This window comes from Atractosteus spatula, chromosome 5 (genome assembly GCF_055471065.1).
Source record: "Atractosteus spatula isolate fAtrSpa1 chromosome 5, fAtrSpa1.hap1, whole genome shotgun sequence".
Classification (NCBI taxonomy): Eukaryota; Metazoa; Chordata; class Actinopteri; order Semionotiformes; family Lepisosteidae; genus Atractosteus; species Atractosteus spatula.
The window spans coordinates 10,694,456-10,718,285 of NC_142710.1; the positions used below are offsets into that span (position 1 = coordinate 10,694,456).

General features: G+C 52.3%; 1 protein-coding gene across 1 annotated transcript; it reads left to right on the top strand.

The window, feature by feature from the left end:
* The first annotated feature begins 1,114 nt into the window (after positions 1–1,114).
* LOC148834060 (uncharacterized) lies at positions 1,115–15,628 on the top strand. The gene is made up of 5 exons (XM_088917085.1): positions 1,115–1,434; positions 5,747–6,080; positions 8,330–8,607; positions 9,203–9,332; positions 11,475–15,628. Exons 2-5 carry the CDS (start codon positions 5,819–5,821, stop codon positions 11,489–11,491), a joined length of 687 nt encoding a protein of 228 aa, XP_088773211.1. The 5' UTR covers positions 1,115–1,434; positions 5,747–5,818; the 3' UTR covers positions 11,492–15,628.
* Positions 15,629–23,830: the final 8,202 nt, after the last annotated feature.

A 23,830-nucleotide genomic window follows, 5' to 3' on the forward strand; every position in this document is an offset into this window, starting at 1 on the left:
GGACTGCTGTGTGAGTGTGTGAGGACTGCTCTGTGAGTGTATGGGGACTGCTGTGTCAGTGTATGAGGACTGCTGTGTGAGTGTGTGAGGACTGCTGTGTGAGTGTATGGTGACTGCTGTGTGAGTGTGTGAGGACTGCTGTGTCAGTGTATGAGGACTGCTGTGTGAGTGTATGAGGACTGCTGTGTGAGTGTATGGGGACTGCTGTGTCAGTGTGTGAGGACTGCTGTGTCAGTGTGTGAGGACTGTTGTGTCAGTGTGTGAGGACTGCTGTGTGAGTGTGTGAGGACTGCTGTGTCAGTGTATGAGGACTGCTGTGTCAGTGTATGAGGACTGCTGTGTGAGTGTATGGGGACTGCTGTGTCAGTGTGTGAGGACTGCTGTGTCAGTGTATGGGGACTGCTGTGTCAGTGTGTGAGGACTGCTGTGTGAGTGTATGAGGACTGCTGTGTCAGTGTATGAGGACTGTTGTGTCAGTGTGTGAGGACTGCTGTGTCAGTGTATGGGGACTGCTGTGTCAGCAGGTGTGAGCTCTGGACACGATACAGACTGACTGACACACACCTGGACAGAGAGAGAGAGACAGGCAGGCAGGCGGACAAGCACGCAGACAGACAGGCAGCTAGACAAGCAGGCAGGCAGGCAGACAGACAGACAAGCAGGCAGACAGGCAGGTTGGCAGACAGGCAGGTAGACAGGCAGACAGACAGACAAGCAGGCAGACAGACAGACAGGCAGAGAGACAGACACACAGGCAGGTTGGTGGTTAGACAGGTGTTGGTCTGATCGACAGGGAAGCACAGACAAACGGAGCGACAGAGGGGATTCAGGATGAGGCACACAAATGGAGTCTGACGGACTGACAGAGAGAGATCGATACATCGGCGGAGTCGACGGACTGGCGGGAGATCTGATTGACTGATCGATTGATCGATCGCGACAGGAAGACAGAGAGCGAGGCTGATAAGGCGGCGCAGTCGACGGACCGGCGGGAGATCAGATGGATCGATCGATCGACCGACCGATCCCGATCGGCTGCCGGAGCCCGGGAGCGGGCGGCTCCGAGGCGGTGTCGCTGTAGCAGCAGAACCGAGCCGCCGGGACCGGCGCCGGAACCTCGGATTGCTCCTCTCCCTCTCTCGCGCGCCGCCGCCGCCTCCTCCTCCTCCTGTCGCGCGCAGGTCCGCTCCGTTCCCGTGCCGTCTCGCCCTCGCCCCCCCCCTTCCTCCTCCTCCTCCTCCCCCTCCCCCGCAGGCTCACAGACAGAGAGACAGACAGACAGACAGGCAGACAGGCTGTTCCGAGCTCCTTCGCCGGACCACAGCGCAGCCGCGACCCAGCCGGACCGGGACCAGCCCCGAGGGGTCCAGTTTGCGAGGCGCGGCGGGGATGTAGTGTTCTGCCGGTTCCGGACGGACTGCGGATCGGCCACAGGCGAGTTCCTGTCCTCCTCGTTCTGATCCGATCGCGGGTCTTTCATTCGTGTTGTAATAACGATGCGAATATTCCGGTACTTCATCATCTAGCTCTTTGTGTCTGTGGGGTGTGTGTGTGATATATGTGGGGGTGTGTTTGTGATATATGTGGGGGTGTGTTTGTGTGTGTGTGTGATATATGTGGGGTGTGTGTTTGTGTGGGGGGGGGGTGTATATGTGTGGGGTGTGTTTGTTAATGTGGTGTGTGTGTATGTGGGGTGTGTGTGTGGGGTGTATGTGGGGGGGGTGTCTGTATGTGTGTGTAAATGTGGAGTTTGTGTGTGTATGTGGGGTGTGTTTGTGTAAATGTAGGTGTGTGTGTGTTTGTGTAAATGTGGGGTGGTTGTGTGTAAATGTGTGGTGTGTGTGTACAGTGTGTGGGGGGGGGGTGTCTGTATGTGGGGTGTGTGTGTATATGTGGGGTGTGTGTTTCTGTGTGTGTGTGGGGGGGGGTGTACATGTGGTGTGTGTGTGTGTTCCTGTGAGAAGGCAGCGTGTGTAACTGTGGGGTGTGTGTGTATGTGGTGTGTGTGTGTTCCTGTGAGAAGGCAGCGTGTGTAACTGTGGGGTGTGTGTGTATGTGGTGTGTGTGTGTTCCTGTGAGAAGGCAGCGTGTGTAAATCATTACCGTCTGCAGTTTCTCTGGACATGAACATGAAACAGACGCAGCTCGTGGGGTGTGTGTGTGTGTGTGGGGTGTGTGTGTGTGTGTATATATGTGGGGTGTGTGTGTGTGTATACAGAAAGACGCAGCTCGTTTTCACTGCTGTCACACGAATGGGTGTGTCTGCTTGGTAGGAGCACGTGTCTCGTCTGCACCCCGTCTCAGACAGACTGACCGCTGGACAGACTGACCGACAGACTGCTGGACAGACTGACAGACTGCTGGACAGACGGGTGAACAAACACAGACTGACAGACTGGCTGACAGACACACAAACTGACATACACACAGAGATACACAAACCGACATACACAGGGACACACAGACTGACGGAGACACAGACACACACACACAAACACACAGACTCATAGACTGACAGACACACAAACACACAGACTCACACAGATACACACACAGGCACACACACAGACGCACAGACGCACAGACGCACAGACTGACAGACTGACAGACTGACAGACACACAGACTCACAGACTCACAGACGCACAGACACATAGACTGACAGACACACAAACACACAGACTCATAGACTGACAGACACACAAACACACAGACTCACACAGATACACACACAGGCACACAGGCACACAGACACACAGACTCACAGATGCACAGACGCACAGACACATAGACTGACAGACACACAAACACACAGACTCATAGACTGACAGACACACAAACACACAGACACACACAGGCGCACACACAGACGCACAGATGCACAGACTGACAGACTGACAGACACAGACACAGACACACAGACTGACAGACACAGACGCACAAACTGACAGACACAGACGCACAGACTGACAGACACAGACGCACAGACACACAGACACACAGACGCACAGACTGACAGACACAGACACACAGACTGACAGACACAGACACACAGACGCACAGACTGACAGACAGACGCACAGACTGACAGACACAGACGCATAGATGCACAGACACGCACAGACGCACAGACACGCACAGGCTGACAGGTTTATAAGGGGCTCATGTTGAACTTGGATATAAACAGAGTTACAGGCGTTTGGGTGACTGGTGATGGATTATTGTGCTGTAAAAACTCCTCTGAGAATTACTACTGCATCCCTCTCTCTCTCACCCCCCTCTCTCCTCCTCTCTCCCCTCTCTCTCCTCCTCTCGCCTCTCTCTCACCCCCCTCTCCCTCCTCCTCTCGCCTCTCTCTCCCCTCTCTCTCCTCTCTCTCACCCCTCTCTCGCCCCTCTCTCCTCCTCTCTCTCCTCCTCTCTCCCCTCTCTCTCCTCCTCTCGCCTCTCTCTCACCCCCCTCTCCCTCCTCCTCTCGCCTCTCTCTCCCCTCTCTCTCCTCTCTCTCGCCCCTCTCTCGCCCCTCTCTCGCCCCTCTCTCACCCCTCTCTCCTCCTCTCTCCCCTCTCTCTCCTCCTCTCGCCTCTCTCTCACCCCCCTCTCTCTGTCCTCCTCTTGCCTCTCTCTCCTCTCTCTCTCCCCTCTCTCGCCCCTCTCTCCTCTCTCTCTCCCCCTCTCGCCTCTCTCTCCTCTCTCTCCCTCAGACCATCTGTCTCCCTCTTCCTCCATATGTCTCCTTTCTACTCTTATTTCTCAAACCCTCTCTCTCTCAGTGCAGTGTTAATGTACTGGAGTGTCCAGTCAGTGTGTCTGTATTAACCCCTCTCTCTCTCAGTGCAGTGTTAATGTACTGGAGTGTCCAGTCAGTGTGTGTGTATGAACCCCTCTCTCTCTCTCAGTGCAGTGTTAATGTACTGGAGTGTCCAGTCAGTGTGTCTGTATTAACCCCTCTCTCTCTCAGTGCAGTGTTCATGTACTGGAGTGTCCAGTCAGTGTGTCTGTATTAACCCCTCTCTCTCTCAGTGCAGTGTTAATGTACTGGAGTGTCCAGTCAGTGTGTCTGTATTAACCCCTCTCTCTCAGTGCAGTGTTAATGTACTGGAGTGTCCAGTCAGTGTGTGTGTATTAACCCCTCTCTCTCTCAGTGCAGTGTTAATGTACTGGAGTGTCCAGTCAGTGTGTCTGTATTAACCCCTCTCTCTCTCAGTGCAGTGTTAATGTACTGGAGTGTCCAGTCAGTGTGTCTGTATGAACCCCTCTCTCTCTCAGTGCAGTGTTAATGTACTGGAGTGTCCAGTCAGTGTGTCTGTATTAACCCCTCTCTCTCAGTGCAGTGTTAATGTACTGGAGTGTCCAGTCAGTGTGTGTGTATTAACCCCTCTCTCTCTCAGTGCAGTGTTAATGTACTGGAGTGTCCAGTCAGTGTGTCTGTATTAACCCCTCTCTCTCTCAGTGCAGTGTTAATGTACTGGAGTGTCCAGTCAGTGTGTCTGTATTAACCCCTCTCTCTCAGTGCAGTGTTAATGTACTGGAGTGTCCAGTCTGTGTGTATTAACCCCTCTCTCTCTCAGTGCAGTGTTAATGTACTGGAGTGTCCAGTCAGTGTGTGTGTATGAACCCCTCTCTCTCTCAGTGCAGTGTTAATGTACTGGAGTGTCCAGTCAGTGTGTGTGTATTAACCCCTCTCTCTCTCTCAGTGCAGTGTTAATGTACTGGAGTGTCCAGTCAGTGTGTCTGTATTAACCCCTCTCTCTCTCAGTGCAGTGTTAATGTACTGGAGTGTCCAGTCAGTGTGTGTGTATGAACCCCTCTCTCTCTCAGTGCAGTGTTAATGTACTGGAGTGTCCAGTCAGTGTGTGTGTATTAACCCCTCTCTCTCTCAGTGCAGTGTTAATGTACTGGAGTGTCCAGTCAGTGTGTGTGTATTAACCCCTCTCTCTCTCAGTGCAGTGTTAATGTACTGGAGTGTCCAGTCAGTGTGTGTGTATTAACCCCTCTCTCTCTCAGTGCAGTGTTAATGTACTGGAGTGTCCAGTCAGTGTGTGTATTAACCCCTCTCTCTCTCAGTGCAGTGTTAATGTACTGGAGTGTCCAGTCAGTGTGTCTGTATGAATCCCTCTCTCTCTCAGTGCAGTGTTAATGTACTGGAGTGTCCAGTCAGTGTGTCTGTATTAACCCCTCTCTCTCAGTGCAGTGTTAATGTACTGGAGTGTCCAGTCAGTGTGTCTGTATTAACCCCTCTCTCTCAGTGCAGTGTTAATGTACTGGAGTGTCCAGTCAATGTGTGTGTATTAACCCCTCTCTCTCTCAGTGCAGTGTTAATGTACTGGAGTGTCCAGTCAGTGTGTCTGTATTAACCCCTCTCTCTCTCTCAGTGCAGTGTTAATGTACTGGAGTGTCCAGTCAGTGTGTGTGTATTAACCCCTCTCTCTCTCAGTGCAGTGTTAATGTACTGGAGTGTTCAGTCAGTGTGTGTGTATTAACCCCTCTCTCTCTCTCAGTGCAGTGTTAATGTACTGGAGTGTCCAGTCAGTGTGTGTGTATTAACCCCTCTCTCTCTCAGTGCAGTGTTAATGTACTGGAGTGTTCAGTCAGTGTGTGTGTTTTAACCCTGTTGAACACTGAAATGAATGGCTGTGAGACAGGATAAATAGCTATCGTGTCTCCCTCTGCCTGTCGTCGGTAGTGCACTGCACACTGATCACTCTGTCCTTCTCTCCTCTGCTCTCTTGCTGTCACGCTGTACAGACTGGGATCTGGGACAGAGGAGAGAGAGACTAGACATCTAAAGGCAAACCTCTGAAGACACAACAGCTCGAGATGGCGTTGAATACGGAGAGCGGGCAGCCAGCCCTGGAGCAGAACAGCGCCCCCACAGTCGCGGAGGAGCAACAGCGGGACACCCAGGAGGAGGCGGAGATCCAGCCGCCGCCGGCCGCAGACCCCGCCCCCGCCTCCCAGCCAACCGCGGAGCAGCCCGCGGCCGAGCCCGCCCCCTGCCCGAGCCCCGCCTCTCCGGGCGCCGGCCCCGCCCAGCCCGAGCAGGAAGTGGTCGTGGTGAACGAGAAGAAAATCGAAAACGGTCAGTGGTGGGCGCTGCCCCCTCCCCGCCCGACCCGACCCGACCCGACCGACGTCGAATTCAGGGACCCGGGGGGGGGAGGGGAGCCGGAGCCTATCCCAGCATGCAACAGGGAGAAGAGGGGGTTTCTACGCCCTGGACGGGGGACGGGGGACGGGGGACACCAGTCCGTTACAGGACGAACACGCACAGAGACACAAACACCCCCCCCACACCAGGGCCAGTTCCCCCCAAACCGCAGCGAACTTACTGGTCAGCATGTCCAGGGCACCCAGACAAAACCCCAACCAGCATGGGAGAACGCGCGAACTCCCCACAGACAGCACCCCAGGCCCGTGATCCGGTCTGGGGCGTGAGCCCTGTGAGACAGGACTGCTGGCCCCCACAGCACCCTGCCTCACTGGGCTTCTCCAGTAATGAGTTAATTACAGCTTACTGATTCCTCAATTTTCTTCCTCTGTTAGTGTCTGAGCACTGTAATTTGCAGTCAGTGTGTCTGTATTAACCCCTCTCTCTCTCAGTGCAGTGTTAATGTACCGGAGTGTTCAGTGTGTCTGTATTAACCCCTCTCTCTCTCAGTGCAGTGTTAATGTACTGGAGTGTCCAGTCAGTGTGTCTGTATTAACCCCTCTCTCTCTCAGTGCAGTGTTAATGTACTGGTGTGTCCAGTCAGTGTGTCTGTATTAACCCCTCTCTCTCAGTGCAGTGTTAATGTACTGGAGTGTCCAGTCAGTGTGTCTGTATTAACCCCTCTCTCTCAGTGCAGTGTTAATGTACTGGAGTGTCCAGTCAGTGTGTCTGTATTAACCCCTCTCTCTCTCAGTGCAGTGTTAATGTACTGGAGTGTCCAGTGTGTCTGTATTAACCCCTCTCTCTCTCAGTGCAATGTTAATGTACTGGAGTGTCCAGTCAGTGTGTGTGTATTAACCCCTCTCTCTCTCTCAGTGCAGTGTTAATGTACTGGAGTGTCCAGTCAGTGTGTCTGTATTAACCCCTCTCTCTCTCAGTGCAGTGTTAATGTACTGGAGTGTCCAGTCAGTGTGTCTGTATTAACCCCTCTCTCTCAGTGCAGTGTTAATGTACTGGAGTGTCCAGTCAGTGTGTTTGTATTAACCCCTCTCTCTCTCAGTGCAGTGTTAATGTACTGGAGTGTCCAGTCAGTGTGTGTGTATGAACCCCCCTCTCTCTCTCAGTGCAGTGTTAATGTACTGGAGTGTCCAGTCAGTGTGTTTGTATTAACCCCTCCTTCTCTCAGTGCAGTGTTAATGTACTGGAGTGTCCAGTCAGTGTGTGTGTATTAACCCCTCTCTCTCTCAGTGCAGTGTTAATGTACTGGAGTGTCCAGTCAGTGTGTCTGTATTAACCCCTCTCTCTCTCAGTGCAGTGTTAATGTACTGGAGTTTCCAGTCAGTGTGTCTGTATTAACCCCTCTCTCTCTCAGTGCAGTGTTAATGTACTGGAGTGTCCAGTCAGTGTGTCTGTATTAACCCCTCTCTCTCAGTGCAGTGTTAATGTACTGGAGTGTCCAGTCAGTGTGTCTGTATTAACCCCTCTCTCTCTCAGTGCAGTGTTAATGTACTGGAGTCTCCAGTCAGTGTGTGTGTATTAACCCCTCTCTCTCTCAGTGCACTGCTAATGTACTGGAGTGTCCAGTCAGTGTGTCTGTATTAACCCCTCTCTCTCTCTCAGTGCAGTGTTAATGTACTGGAGTGTCCAGTCAGTGTGTCTGTATTAACCCCTCTCTCTCTCAGTGCAGTGTTAATGTACTGGAGTGTCCAGTCAGTGTGTCTGTATGAACCCCTCTCTCTCTCAGTGCAGTGTTAATGTACTGGAGTGTCCAGTCAGTGTGTGTGTATTAACCCCTCTCTCTCTCAGTGCAGTGTTAATGTACTGGAGTGTCCAGTCAGTGTGTGTGTATTAACCCCTCTCTCTCTCAGTGCAGTGTTAATGTACTGGAGTGTCCAGTCAGTGTGTGTGTATTAACCCCTCTCTCTCTCAGTGCAGTGTTAATGTACTGGAGTGTCCAGTCAGTGTGTCTGTATTAACCCCTCTCTCTCTCAGTGCAGTGTTAATGTACTGGAGTGTCCAGTCAGTGTGTCTGTATTAAACCCTCTCTCTCTCAGTGCAGTGTTAATGTACTGGAGTGTCCAGTCAGTGTGTGTGTATTAACCCCTCTCTCTCTCAGTGCAGTGTTAATGTACTGGAGTGTCCAGTCAGTGTGTGTGTATTAACCCCTCTCTCTCTCTCAGGTAATGGTGTCCCGGAGATGCCCCATGCCACCCCAGACATGAAGCGCTGTATGCGAGAGTCGAACGGCCGGCCTCGCGGGGGCAGTCGCTCTGGCTCTCTGAGTCACCTGTCAGGGGGTGCCGGCTCCCCTCGGCCCAGCCTGTCCCGCCAGCCCAGCACGGCCACCAGCAGCGCTCAGGATGGCGAGAAGCCCCGAGACTTCCTCATCCCGGCCATCTTGTCCTGCTTCTGCCCTGTCTGGCCCATCAACATTGTGGGGTTTGTCTACTCCCTGATGGTGAGATTTTATTTCACTACACAATTTCTTACTCCATTTCTCTCTCAGTGCAGTGTTAATGTACTGGAGTGTCCATTCAGTGTGTCTGTATTAACCCCTCTCTCTCTCAGTGCAGTGTTAATGTACTGGAGTGTCCAGTCAGTGTGTCTGTATTAACCCCTCTCTCTCTCAGTGCAGTATTAGTGTACTGGAGTGTCCAGTCAGTGTGTCTGTATTAACCCCTCTCTCTCTCAGTGCAGTGTTAATGTACTGGAGTGTCCAGTCAGTGTGTCTGTATTAACCCCTCTCTCTCTCAGTGCAGTGTTAATGTACTGGAGTGTCCAGTCAGTGTGTGTGTATGAACCCCTCTCTCTCTCAGTGCAGTGTTAATGTACTGGAGTGTCCAGTCAGTGTGTGTGTATTAACCCCTCTCTCTCTCTCAGTGCAGTGTTAATGTACTGGAGTGTCCAGTCAGTGTGTGTGTATGAACCCCTCTCTCTCTCAGTGCAGTATAAGTGTACTGGAGTGTCCAGTCAGTGTGTGTGTATGAACCCCTCTCTCTCTCAGTGCAGTATTAGTGTACTGGAGTGTGCAGTCAGTGTCCTCTCACCCTCAGTCCAGGAACAGTCTCCTCCAGGGGGATGTCGATGGGGCTCGTAGGCTTGGCCGGGTGGCGAAGCTGCTCAGTGTGGTGTCCCTGGTTGGCGGGATTCTGATCATCATTGCCTGCATCATCAACTGGGGCAGTGAGTCTGTGTTTTCTCTCTCTGTCCGTCTCTCTCTCCGTCGATCTCTCAGTCGGTCTGTCAGTCCTTGTCTATTTGTTTATTAACCCGTTTCAGTTTCCTTTTCTCTCGATGTTCTAGCGTTTGAGTGTGAGAGTGTGTGTGAGTGTGCGTGTGTGTGAGTGTGCGAGTATGAGAGTGAGTGTGTGTGAGTGTGCGAGTATGAGAGTGAGTGTGTTTGTGAGTGAGTGAGTATGAGAGCCAGTGTGAGTGTGCGAGTATGAGTAGGAGAGTGAGCGTGTGTGAGTATGAGAGTGTGTGTGTGTGTGAGTATGAGAGTGTGTGTGTGTGCGCGAGTATGAGTAGGAGAGTGAGCGTGTGTGAGTATGAGAGTGTGTGAGTGTGCGAGTATGAAAGTGAGTTTGTGTGAGTGTGCGAGTATGAGTGGGAGAGTGAGCGTGTGTGAGTATGAGAGTGTGTGTGAGTGTGTGAGTATGAGAGTGAGTGTGTGTGAGTGTGCGAGTATGAGAGTGTGTGTGAGTGTGTGAGTATGAGAGTGAGTGTGAGTGTGCGAGTATGAGAGTGAGTGTGTGTGAGTGTGCTAGTATGAGTGGGAGAGTGAGCGTGTGTGAGTGTGCGAGTGTGTGAGTGTGCGAGTATGAGAGTGAGTGTGTGTGAGTGTGCGAGTTTGAGAGTGTGTGTGAGTGTGTGAGTATGAGAGTGTGTGTGTGAGTGTGCGAGTATGAGAGTGAGTGTGCGAGTATGAGTGGGAGAGTGAGCGTGTGCGAGTGTGTGAGTGTGCGAGTATGAGAGTGAGTGTGTGTGAGTGTGCGAGTTTGAGAGTGTGTGTGTGTGTGAGTATGAGAGTGAGTGTGTGTGAGTGTGTGAGTTTGAGAGTGTGTGTGAGTGTGTGAGTATGAGAGTGAGTGTGTGTGAGTGCGAGTATGAGAGTGAGTTTGTGTGAGTGTGTGAGTATGAGAGTGTGTGTGAGAGTGAGTGTGTGAGTATGAGAGTGAGTGTGCGAGTATGAGTGTGCGAGTGTGTGTGATTGTGTGAGTATGAGAGTGTGTGTGAGAGTGAGTGTGTGTGAGTGTGTGAGTATGAGAGCCAGTGTGAGTGTGAAATGTGTGAGAATGTGAGGGAGTGTGTGAGCATGAGTGAGTGTGGATTCTGTGAGTGCAAGAGTGAGCGTGAGAGAGTGTGCGTGTGAGTTAGTTTGGAAGTGTGTTTGTGTGTGAGTATGAGAGTGAGTGTGTGAGTATGAGAGTGAGTGTGTGTGAGTATGAGTGCGAGAGTGAGTGTGTGAATGTGAGAGGGTGAGTGTGAGTGAGTATGTGAATGTGAGAGGGTGAGTGTGAGTGAGTATGTGAATGTGAGTGTGTGAGTATGAGAATGTGAGAGGGTGAGTATGAGTGTGTGAGTGAATGTGAGAGTGAGTGGGTGTGAGTATGAGTGTGTGAGTGAATGTGAGAGTGAGTGGGTGTATGAGTGTGTGAGAATGTGAGAGGGTGAGTGTGTGTGTGTGAGTGAATGTGAGAGGGTGAGTATGAGTGTGTGAGGGTGAGTATGAGTGTGTGAGTGAATGTGAGAGTGAGTGTGTGAATGTGAGAGGGTGAGTATGAGTGTGTGAGTGAGTGTGAGAGGGTGAGTATGAGTGTGTGAGTGAGTGTGAGAGAGTGAGTATGAGTGTGAGTGAGTGAATGTGAGAGGGTGAGTATGAGTGTGTGAATGTGAGAGGGTGAGTATGAGTGAGTGAGTGTGTGAGTGAATGTGAGAGGGTGAGTATGAGTGTGTGAGTGAATGTGAGAGGGTGAGTATGAGTGTGTGAGTGTGTGAGTGAATGTGAGAGGGTGAGTATGAGTGAGTGAGTGAATGTGAGAGGGTGAGTATGAGTGAGTGAGTGTGTGAGTGAATGTGAGAGGGTGAGTATGAGTGAGTGAGTGTGTGAGTGAATGTGAGAGGGTGAGTATGAGTGTGTGAGTGAATGTGAGAGGGTGAGTATGAGTGAGTGAGTGAGTGAATGTGAGAGGGTGAGTATGAGTGAGTGAGTGTGTGAGTGAATGTGAGAGGGTGAGTATGAGTGAGTGAATGTGCTGTTACCTGTAATATTTGTGTTGATTTTCAGGTATATATTTTCTCTGCCCCCCCCTTTACATCTCCCAGTTATTTTAAAGTCCTGAACTCGATCGGTCAGCAGCTCTGACTGGGTCCAAAGCCAACAGAAACCACAGCAGCAACATCGACTTCGACCACTTCACCGCTTCAGAGATCCCCTCCACCAGATCCCTGGCTCTGCCGATCCACTGGATCCCCTGAAGTGGACCTTGCCCTGCATCACCAGCCCACTGCTGAGCCGCCAGCCCGTCACCGGATCGCCGGGGATCGACGGGCACCGGTTCTGGGACCCATCCACAGTTGACCCAGTGGATCCCCTTCAGAAGCACAGAGATCTGCCCGATCGAGGAACGCCCTCAGGCAGCTTGCCTGATCCGGACGGCCCGGGGACTGGTGGTGCAGTTTGGGTGGCTCTGGCTTCTGTGATTCGGTGATCCGCTGGCAGAGACATCATCTGACCTCCTCTGAGCTAGTGACCTTACCCCTGGCCAGCCCAGACTGACTCTCCCCAGACCGAGCACACCCCAGAACTGGATCTACGAAGGACGCACACTGACACCGACTGATCGCCTTAACTCTGATGCTCAGTCTCACGCAACCTGCACCCTCACACACGCATGCTCTCACACCAGCGCACACGCCTCTCTCCAGCCCCTGGTCCCAGATCCCAGATCCCTGATTCCGTTCACTCCAGATCTAATTGCTGTTTTCTCCCCTCACACACACTGTCACACCTGTGCACATCTCTCTACAGTTTCTGATCCCTGATCCCAGATCCCCGATTCCAGATTCCTGATCCAATTTGCTGCAGATCTAATACTCTTTTTCTTCCTCTCACACACTCTCACACCAGCACACCCCTCTTTTCAGTCTCTGATCCCCGATCCCGGATCCTGGATCCAATTCACTCCAGATCTAATCCCGGTTTTCTCCCTACACTCCCACACTCACACCAGCGCACAAGACTCTCTCCGATCTCCGACCTCTGCTACCTGATCTTAGATCCCAGGTCCCAGATCCCAGATCCCACATCCTGGATCCAATTCACTCCAGATCTAATCCCGGTTTTCTCTCTACACTCCCACACTCACACCAGCGCACAAGACTCTCTCCGATCTCCGATCTCTGCTACCTGATCCCAGATCCCAGGTCCCAGATCCTGGATCCAATTCACTCCAGATCTAATCCCGGTTTTCTCCTTACACTCACACTAGCGCACAAGACTCTCTCCGATCTCCGATCTCTGCTACCTGATCCCAGATCCCAGGTCCCAGATCCTGAATCCAATCCAGCAGTAATCCCAGCAGGACAGGAGACACAGTGAGAGAGAGAGGAGATCACAGAGACTCCCTCAGTGATAAACACACACAGCAGGACAGGAGACACTGAGAGAGAGAGGAGATCACAGAGACTCCCTCAGTAATACACAGACACAACAGGACAGGAGACACAGTGAGAGAGGAGATCACAGAGACTCCCTCAGTAATAAACACACACAGCAGGACAGGAGACACAGTGAGAGAGAGGAGATCACAGAGAGTCCCTCAGTAATAAACACACACAGCAGGACAGGAGACACAGTGAGAGAGAGGAGATCACAGAGAATCCCTCAGTAATAAACACACACAGCAGGACAGGAGACACAGTGAGAGAGAGGAGCAGAGACTCCCTCAGTAATAAACACACACAGCAGGACAGGAGACACAGTGAGAGAGAGAGAGAGGAGATCACAGAGACTCCCTCAGTGATACACACACAGTGGACAGGAGACACAGTGATTAAATGCTGCATGATGTTTACACAGAGATCCAGCAGGGTGTGATTTGCCGAGATCACCCTGTTGGAGACGAGGCTTGTTTACAAACCCCAGGACTGGGACCCCGACCGGAGACGGGGGACAGAACGGGGGCTGACCCCCCAGTCCTGACACACTCAGCCAAAATCCGTCCCCGGTCCTTGTCCAGACCAGACAGTATACTTCCGTGCCAAAAGTGATCGTGTGTGTGTGTGTGTGTGTGTGTGTGTGTGTGTGTGTGTGTGTGTTTCAGGGCGTCTTTTGATAAATTTCTGCACAACTTTTTATCCTAGCTTCTGAAAACCACAAGTGTACAGGAAGAGACATAGTGGAGCAGAGTGTACACAACACAGCACAGATACACAACACACAGACAGACACACACACAGAGACAGACACACAGCACACAGACACAAACAGATATAACACAGAGACAGATACACAACACACACAGATACACAACACACAGACAGACACACAGCACACAGACACAAACAGATATAACACAGAGACAGATACACAACACACACAGATACACAACACACAGAGAAATACACAGACAGCTACACAACACAGACAGATACACAACACACAGTCAGATACACAACAAAGCACAACACAGACAGATACACGATACACAACAAAGATACACAACACACTGTTACACAAACAGATACACCACACACACAGTCAGATACACAACACACAGACACACAAACAGATACACAACAAACAGGCGCACACAGACAGATACACACACACAGGCAATGCATGTGTGTGCCTGGAGCCGTACCAGAACCAGACCCAATAGTAGACCCAATACTGGGTCTGATACTGGACCTGATACTGGACATGTAACCAGACCCAATACCGGGCCTAATACCAGACATGTTACCGGACCCAATACCGGACCTGATACCGGACATCTTACCAGACCCAATACCGGGCCTGATACCGGACCTGCTACTGGACATCTTACCGGACCCAATACCGGGCCTGATACCGGCCCCGCGTGGACGAGCTCCCGGCGCTGCTCCCAGAACCCCCTGCTTGTCGTTGTGCTCCTTGGCGGTGCTGCTGTCTGTGTGCGCCACTCCCATCCCTGCGGCGCCGGCGGGGCGGGGCGGGCCGGGCCCCCAGCTCTCCCCCGGCATGTTTACAGTCTTCTCCTGAACCGATCAGCCGCCTTCACTACAGCCTGAGGCCACGACGGAGCCGGCGAGCCCCCGCGAACGGACAGCCCGCGTGCGCGTGTGTGCACGTGTGCGCGCGTGCGAGCACGAGAATCCACCGGGAGAATTCCACACCTTCGCGAAACACTCGCTGTCGGTCAGCCTCCCTCGGACTGGACCGGACCGTGGGGCTGTGTTACAGTCCCTTTTGGGGTTGGCGTGAGTGTGAGTCCTGTGTAGGGGAGGGGTTGGCGTGAGTGTGAGTCCTGTGTGGGGGAGGGGTTGGCGTGAGTGTGAGTCCTGTGTGGGGGGGGAGGGGTTGGCGTGAGTGTGAGTCCTGTGTGGGGGGGGGGTTGGCGTGAGTGTGAGTCCTGTGTAGGGGAGGGGTTGGCGTGAGTGTGAGTCCTGTGTGGGGGGGGGTTGGCGTGAGTGTGAGTCCTGTGTGGGGGAGGGGTTGGCGTGAGTGTGAGTCCTGTGTGGGGGGGGGGGTTGGCGTGAGTGTGAGTCCTGTGTGGGGGAGGGGTTGGCGTGAGTGTGAGTCCTGTGTGGGGGGGGGTGTTGGCGTGAGTGTGAGTCCTGTGTAGGGGGGGGGTTGGCGTGAGTGTGAGTCCTGTGTGGGGGAGGGGTTGGCGTGAGTGTGAGTCCTGTGTGGGGGGGGAGGGGAGGGGTTGGCGTGAGTGTGAGTCCTATGTGGGGGGGGAGGGGAGGGGTTGGCGTGAGTGTGAGTCCTATGTGGGGGAGGGGTTGGCGTGAGTGTGAGTCCTGTGTGGGGGGGGGGTTGGCGTGAGTGTGAGTCCTGTGTGGGGGAGGGGTTGGCGTGAGTGTGAGTCCTGTGTGGGGGGGGGTTGGCGTGACAGCAGGTGTTTCTGTACGGGACAAGTGCCCTCCCCGCCACAGCCATCATCCACCAAGAAAAACCTTCAAAAATGAGCACCAAAACGACGCCCCAGCATTCTCACAGAGCGCCCCTGTTCTCACCAGGCAGAGATCCGCACAAGTTCAGCTCTGCGGGATTGTCACTCTCAGGATCGTGCTGTGGGTGTGGGAGGGTGCTAGGACTGCCGTTCGCCGGGGCGAGAGAGAGATACAGAAGTGGTGGAACAAGGATACTTTTTCACAATGTTTGGTGGCCAAATTCACTGGCGTTTTGTAAAGTCTGCCTGTGCATGTGTTTTGCAACAACAATGTTTGGAAAGAGAAACTGTTTAATATATTAAATGCATGAAGACATGTCAGCAGGAGTCAGTGCGTAGTTACTGATCTCTGAGTGAGGGTGTTCACCCGCAGTGTGTGGTCACCTGCAGCGTGTGAGCGTGTTCACCTGCAGCGTGTGAGCGTGTTCACCTGCAGTGTGAGTATGTTCACCTGCAGTGTGAGTGTGAGTATGTTCACCTGCAGTGTGAGTGTGTGAGCGTGTGTGTTCACCAGCAGTGTGTGAGCGTGTGAGCTCACCTGCAGTGTGTGTTCGCCTGAAGCGTGTGAGCGTGTTCACCTGCAGTGTGTGAGTATGTTCACCTGCAGTGTGAGTGTGTGAGCGTGTGTTCACCAGCAGTGTGTGAGCGCGTGAGCTCACCTGCAGTGTGAGTGTGTTCGCCTGCAGTGTGTGAGCTCACCTGCAGTGTGAGTGTGAATGTGTTCACCTGCAGTGTGTGAGTGTGTGTTCACCTGCAATGTGAGTGTGTTCACCGCAGTGTTTGAGTGTGTGTTCACCTGCAGTGTGAGGTCACCTGCAGTTTGTGTGAGTGTGTTCTCCTGCAGTGTGTGAGTGTGAGTGTGTTTACCGCAGTGTGTGAGTGTGTGTGTTCGCCTGCAGTGTGAGTGTGTTCGCCTGCAGTGTGAGTGTGTGAGTGTGTGTTCACCTGCAATGTGAGTGTGTTCGCCTGCAGTGTGTGAGTGTGTGAGCTCACCTGCAGTTTGAATGTGTGTGTTCTCCTGCAGTGTGTGAGTGTGTTTACCGCAGTGTGTGAGCTCACCTGCAGTGTGAGTGTGACTTTCACCTGCAGTGTGAATGTGTTCACCTGCTATGTGAGTGTGTTCACATGCAGTGTGTGTGAATGCATGTGGGAGTGTGTTCACCTGCAGTGTGTGTGAGTGTATTCACCTGTAGTGTGTGTTCACCTGCAGTGTGTGTGTGAGTGTGTTCACATGCAGTGTATGTGTTCACATGCAGTGTGTGAATGTGTGTGAGTGTGTTCACCTGCACTGTGTGTGTTAACCTGCAGTGTGTGTAAATGTGTGTGTGTTCACCTGCAGTGTGAGTGTGAGTGAGCTCTCCTGCAGTGTGAGTGTGTTCTCCTGCAGTGTGAGTGTGTTCTCCTGCAGTGTGAGTGTGAGTGTGTTCACCTGGTGTGTGTGTGACTGTGTGTTCACCTGCAGTGTGAGTGTGAGCGTGTGTGTTCTCCTGCAGTGTGAGTGTATTTTCTCCTGCAGTGTGTGTGAGCGTGTGTGTTCTCCTGCAGTGTGTGTGAGTGTGTGTTCACCTGCAGTGTGAGTGTGAGTGTTCTCCTGCAGTGTGAGTGTGAGCTTGTGTGTTCTCCTGCAGTGTGTGTGAGTGTGTGTTCACCTGCAGTGTGAGTGTGAGCGTGTGTGTTCTCCTGCAGTGTGTTTGTGTTCACATGCAGTGTGTGAATGTTTTCACCTGCAGTGTGTGTGTTCACATGCAGTGTGTGAATGTGTGTGTGAGTGTGTTCACCAGCAGTGTGTGAGTGTGTGTTCATCCGTAGTGTGAGTGTGTGTGTTCACATGCAGTGTGTTTGTTCACCTGTAGTGTGTGTGTGTTCACATGCAGTGTGTGAACATGTGTGTTCACCCGCAGTGTGTGAGCATCTGTATTCACCTGCAGTGTTAGTGTGTTCTCCTGCAGTGTGTGTGCGTGTGAGCTCTCCTGCAGTGTGAGTGTGAGCGTGTGTATTCTCCTGCATTGTGTGAGTGTGTTCACCTGGTGTGTGAGTGTGTGTTCACCTGTAGTGTGAGTGTGAGCATGTGAGCTCTCCTGCAGTGTGAGTGTGTTCACCTGGTGTGTGAGTGTGTGTGTTCACATGCAGTGTGAGTGTGAGCATTCATCTGCAATGTGTGTTCACCCGCAGTGTGTGAGCTCACCTGCAATGTGAGTGTGTTCACATGCAGTGTGTGTGAATGCGTTTTCATCTGCAGTGTGTGTGTGTGAACGTTTTCACAACGTGTGTGAATGTGTGTGTCTTCACCTGCAGTGTGAGTTTGTGTTTGTTCACCTTCAGTGTGTGTGTGTGCATGTGTGTGCTCACCCGCAGTGTGTGTGTGTTCACATGCAGTGTGTGAATGTGTGTTTTTACCTGCAGTGTGTATGTGTGTTCACATGCAGTGTGTGTGAATGTGTGTGTGAGTGTGTTCACCTGCACTATGTGTGTTCACTCACAGTGTGTGAGTGTGTTCACATGCAGTGTGTGAATGTGTGGGTGTCTTCACTTGCAGTGTGTGTTCACATGCAGTTTGTGAGTGTGAGTGTGTTCACCTGCTGTGAAAGTGTGTACTCACCTGCAGTATGTGTTCACCTGCAGTGTGTGTGTGAGTGTGTGTGTAAACTCACCTGTAGTGTGTGTGTTCACCTGCAGTGTGTGTCTGTAAGTGTGTATGTTCACCTGCAGTGTGTCTGTGTGAGTGTGTGTGTGTTCACCTGCAGTGTGTCTGTGTGTGTGTGTGTGTGTGTGTGTGTGTGTGTGTGTTCATCTGCAGTGTGTCTGTGTATGTGTTCACCTGCAGTGTGTCTGTGTGTGTGTTCATCTGCAGTGTGTGTCTGTGTGAGTATGTGTTCACCTGCAGTGTGTCTGTGTGTGTGTGTGTGTTCATCTGCAGTGTGTGTCTGTGTGAGTATGTGTTCACCTGCAGTGTCTGTGTGTGTGTGTGTGTGTGTGTGTGTGTGTGTGTGTGAGTATGTGTTCACCTGCAGTGTATCTGTGTGTGTGTGTGTGTGTGTCTGCAGTGTGTGTCTGTGTGAGTATGTGTTCACCTGCAGTGTCTGTGTGTGTGTGTGTGTGTGTGTGTGTGTCTGCAGTGTGTGTCTGTGTGAGTATGTGTTCACCTGCAGTGTATCTGTGTGTGTATGTGTGTCTGCGTGTGAGATGGAGAAGAATGGTTTTTGCTCCAAGACATGGGGTTGCCTAGGTAACCACACTGGAAAAGTGCTGAGAGGGTTAGAGACAGAGAGGAGAGAGGAGAGAGGAGGTGAGAGAGAGGAGAGAGAGGAGAGAGAGGAGAGAGAGGAGAGAGGAGCAGGAGAGAGAGGGGAGAGGAGGTGAGAGAGAGAGGGGAGAGGGGAGAGAGGAGGTGAGAGAGAGAGGGGGGAGAGGGGAGAGGAGAGAGGAGAGAGGGGAGAGAGGAGAGAGAGAGGAGAGAGAGAGGAACAGGAGAGAGGGGGGAGAGAGGAGAAAGTGAAGACGACAGTTTGATGGAAGAAACTCAGTTAATTTGCTCGTGAAGGTCTCATGAATAATTGAGTCCTCCAGCCCAGAGGAAGGAGTGGGAACAGGGGGGTGAGTGTGTTCCCCCCCCCCACTGAGACTCAGCAGAGAGAGAGAGAGGTTGATAAACATACAGAAGAGAGTATTCAAGTATTGGCTACACCTAAAATACAGCGACCAAAATTCCTACCACCACAGAGCCCTGCTGAGCCAAGAGCTGAGCCCAAAACACAGCCCCCTGAGCCAGCTGGTCCTGAGGCTCACCGACCTGAGCCACACCGACACTAACCAGCCTCAGGACAACACTGCAACAACACAAGACACACAACACTGCCTCACACACGGACACACGAGCTGAGCCCAAAACAGAGCCCCCTGAGCCAGCTGGTCCTGAGGCTCACCGACCTGAGCCATACCGACACTAACCAGCCTCAGGATAGCACTGCTAGTGCACCACAACCCAGACTCCACCACATCACAGCACAACACACACAACACACAACCAGCCTCAGGACAACACTGCTAGAGCACCACAACCCAGACTCCACCACATCACAGCACAACACACACAACACACAACCAGCCTCAGGACAACACTGCTAGAGCACCACAACCCAGACTCCACCACATCACAGCACAACACAAACACACAACCAGCCTCAGGACAGCACTGCTAGAGCACCACAACCCAGACTCCACCACATCACAGCACAACACACACAACACACAACCAGCCTCAGGACAGCACTGCTAGAGCACCACAACCCAGACTCCACCACATCACAGCACAACACACACAACACACAACCACCCTCAGGACAGCACTGCCAGAGCACCACAACCCAGACTCAACCACATCACAGCAAAACACACAACCAGCCTCAGGACAGCACTGCTAGAGCACCACAACCCAGACTCCACCACATCACAGCACAACACACACAACACACAACCAGCCTCAGGACAGCACTGCTAGAGCACCACAACCCAGACTCCACCACATCACAGCACAACACACACAACACACAACCAGCCTCAGGACAGCACTGCTAGAGCACCACAACCCAGACTCCACCACATCACAGCACAACACACACAACACACAACCAGCCTCAGGACAGCACTGCTAGAGCACCACAACCCAGACTCCACCACATCACAGCACAACACACACAACACACAACCAGCCTCAGGACAGCACTGCTAGAGCACCACAACCCAGAATCCACCACATCACAGCACAACACACACAACACACAACCAGCCTCAGGACAGCACTGCTAGAGCACCACAACCCAGACTCCACCACATCACAGCACAACACACACAACACACAACCAGCCTCAGGACAGCACTGCTAGAGCACCACAACCCAGACTCCACCACATCACAGCACAACACACACAACACACAACCAGCCTCAGGACAGCACTGCTAGAGCACCACAACCCAGACTCCACCACATCACAGCACAACACACACAACACACAACCAGCCTCAGGACAGCACTGCTAGAGCACCACAACCCAGACTCCACCACATCACAGCACAACACACACAACACACAACCAGCCTCAGGACAGCACTGCTAGAGCACCACAACCCAGACTCCACCACATCACAGCACAACACACACAACACACAACCAGCCTCAGGACAGCACTGCTAGAGCACCACAACCCAGAATCCACCACATCACAGCACAACACACACAACACACAACCAGCCTCAGGACAGCACTGCTAGAGCACCACAACCCAGACTCCACCACATCACAGCACAACACACACAACACACAACCAGCCTCAGGACAGCACTGCTAGAGCACCACAACCCAGACTCCACCACATCACAGCACAACACACACAACACACAACCAGCCTCAGGACAGCACTGCTAGAGCACCACAACCCAGACTCCACCACATCACAGCACAACACACAACACACAACCAGCCTCAGGACAGCACTGCTAGAGCACCACAACCCAGACTCCACCACATCACAGCACAACACACACAACACACAACCAGCCTCAGGACAGCACTGCTAGAGCACCACAACCCAGAATCCACCACATCACAGCACAACACACACAACACACAACCAGCCTCAGGACAGCACTGCTAGAGCACCACAACCCAGACTCCACCACATCACAGCACAACACACACAACACACAACCAGCCTCAGGACAGCACTGCTAGAGCACCACAACCCAGACTCCACCACATCACAGCACAACACACACAACACACAACCAGCCTCAGGACAGCACTGCTAGAGCACCACAACCCAGACTCCACCACATCACAGCACAACACACACAACACACAACCAGCCTCAGGACAGCACTGCTAGAGCACCACAACCCAGACTCCACCACATCACAGCACAACACACAACACACAACCAGCCTCAGGACAGCACTGCTAGAGCACCACAACCCAGACTCCACCACATCACAGCACAACACACACAACACACAACCAGCCTCAGGACAGCACTGCTAGAGCACCACAACCCAGACTCCACCACATCACAGCACAACACACACAACACACAACCAGCCTCAGGACAGCACTGCTAGAGCACCACAACTCAGACTCCACCACATCACAGCACAACACACACAACACACAACCAGCCTCAGGACAGCACTGCTAGAGCACCACAACCCAGACTCCACCACATCACAGCACAGATCAAACAGCAATATCTCACACACTGGGACACACACACACAAACACAATACAAACTGGAATGCTACAGAACCCTAAACAGACAATACACACTAGCTGAATATTTGACCAAGATAAGAAACAACAAACAGAAACAGACCCTGAAGAAGTACAGGCTCAGTGACCACAGCCTGGACACACACACTGGACACAGGCAGACCTGGCTGTCCAGAGAGGACAGGCTCAGTGACACAGCCTGGACACACACACTGGACACAGGCAGACCTGGCTGTCCAGAGAGGACAGGCTCAGTGACCACAGCCTGGACACACACACTGGACACAGGCAGACCTGGCTGTCCAGAGAGGACAGGCTCAGTGACCACAGCCTGGACACACACACTGGACACAGGCAGACCTGGCTGTCCAGAGAGGACAGGCTCAGTGACCACAGCCTGGACACACACACTGGACACAGGCAGACCTGGCTGTCCAGAGAGGACAGGCTGTGCTCCCACTGCCAGCGGGGAGAAATAGAGACAGAGGTGCACTTCCTACTGCACTGGGACAGATACTCTGGGATTAGAGAAACATTCTTCCCTAAACTCAGAAATCTAGTCCCAGAGTTCCCACACCTGCCAGAATCACAACAGGTCCCAATCCTACTGGGAGAGGGAGGAGGGAACTCAGTTGAACTGGCAGCCCAGTATGTGATCTCCTGTCCCAGCCTGAGGAACAGTGAGGCTGTCTCCCAATAATGCTCCAGCCGCCTACAGAATATGTCAATATTTTATAATATGTCTCTGTTGTAAATGTCTGTAACGTCTGTAGATTTTATTTTACTTTTATTTTTTGTTTTGTTCCATGTTAATTTTATTATTTTTATCTGCTTTGGCAACACTGATTGTACCCATCGGTCATGCTAATAAAGCACCTTGAATTGAACTGAATTGAGAGAGAAAGTGTGTGTGCGTGCGTGTGTGCGTGGGGAGCTGCTCCTGTCATAATGCGGCGCAGGAGAGCCCAGGAATGGGAGGAGTGTGGAGAGGAGGAGAGAAACATCCCCCAGAATCACAATTGATTATAATCCCAGTTCAGAACTAATCCAGCTCCCAGTCCAGTCAGCCCAGTCCAGCCTGGAGAGTCTCAGACTGCTCTGTCAGTGTCAGTGGAGTCTGATTATAATCCCAGTTCAGAACTAATCCAGCTCCCAGTCCAGTCAGTCCAGTCCAGCCTGGAGAGTCTCAGACTGCTCTGTCAGTGTCAGTGGAGTCTGATTATAATCCCAGTTCAGAACTAATCCAGCTCCCAGTCCAGTCAGTCAGTCCAGCCTGGAGAGTCTCAGACTGCTCTGTCAGTGTCGTCTGATTATAATCCCAGTTCATCACTAATCCAGCTCCCAGTCCAGTCAGGCCAGTCCAGCCTGGAGAGTCTCAGACTGCTCTGTCAGTGTCAGTGGAGTCTGATTATAATCCCAGTGAAGAACTAATCCAGCTCCCAGTCCAGTCAGTCCAGTCCAGCCTGGAGAGTCTCAGACTGCTCTGTCAGTGTCAGTGGAGTCTGATTATAATCCCAGTGAAGAACTAATCCAGCTCCCAGTCCAGCCTGGAGAGTCTCAGACTGCTCTGTCAGTGGAGTCTGATTATAATCCCAGTTCAGAACTAATCCAGCTCCCAGTCCAGTCCAGTCCAGCCTGGAGAGTCTCAGACTGCTCTGTCAGTGTCAGTGGAGTCTGATTATAATCCCAGTGAAGAACTAATCCAACTCCCAGTCCAGCCTGGAGAGTCTCAGACTGCTCTGTCAGTGGCAGTGGAGTCTGATTATAATCCCAGTTCAGAACTAATCCAGCTCCCAGTCCAGTCAGGCCAGTCCAGCCTGGAGAGTCTCAGACTGCTCTGTCAGTGGCAGTGGAGTCTGATTATAATCCCAGTTCAGAACTAATCCAGCTCCCAGTCCAGTCAGTCCAGTCCAGCCTGGAGAGTCTCAGACTGCTCTGTCAGTGTCAGTGGAGTCTGATTATAATCCCAGTGAAGAACTAATCCAGCTCCCAGTCCAGTCAGTCCAGTCCAGCCTGGAGAGCCTCAGACTGCTCTGTCAGTGTCAGTGGAGTCTGATTATAATCCCAGTTCAGAACTAATCCAGCTCCCAGTCCAGTCAGCCCAGTCCAGCCTGGAGAGTCTCAGACTGCTCTGTCAGTGTCAGTGGAGTCTGATTATAATCCCAGTTCAGAACTAATCCAGCTCCCAGTCCAGTCAGTCTAGATGTATTTTTAATGCCCTTAGGGGCAGTAAAGGTTAATTTAATCTCCATCCAAACAGCTTT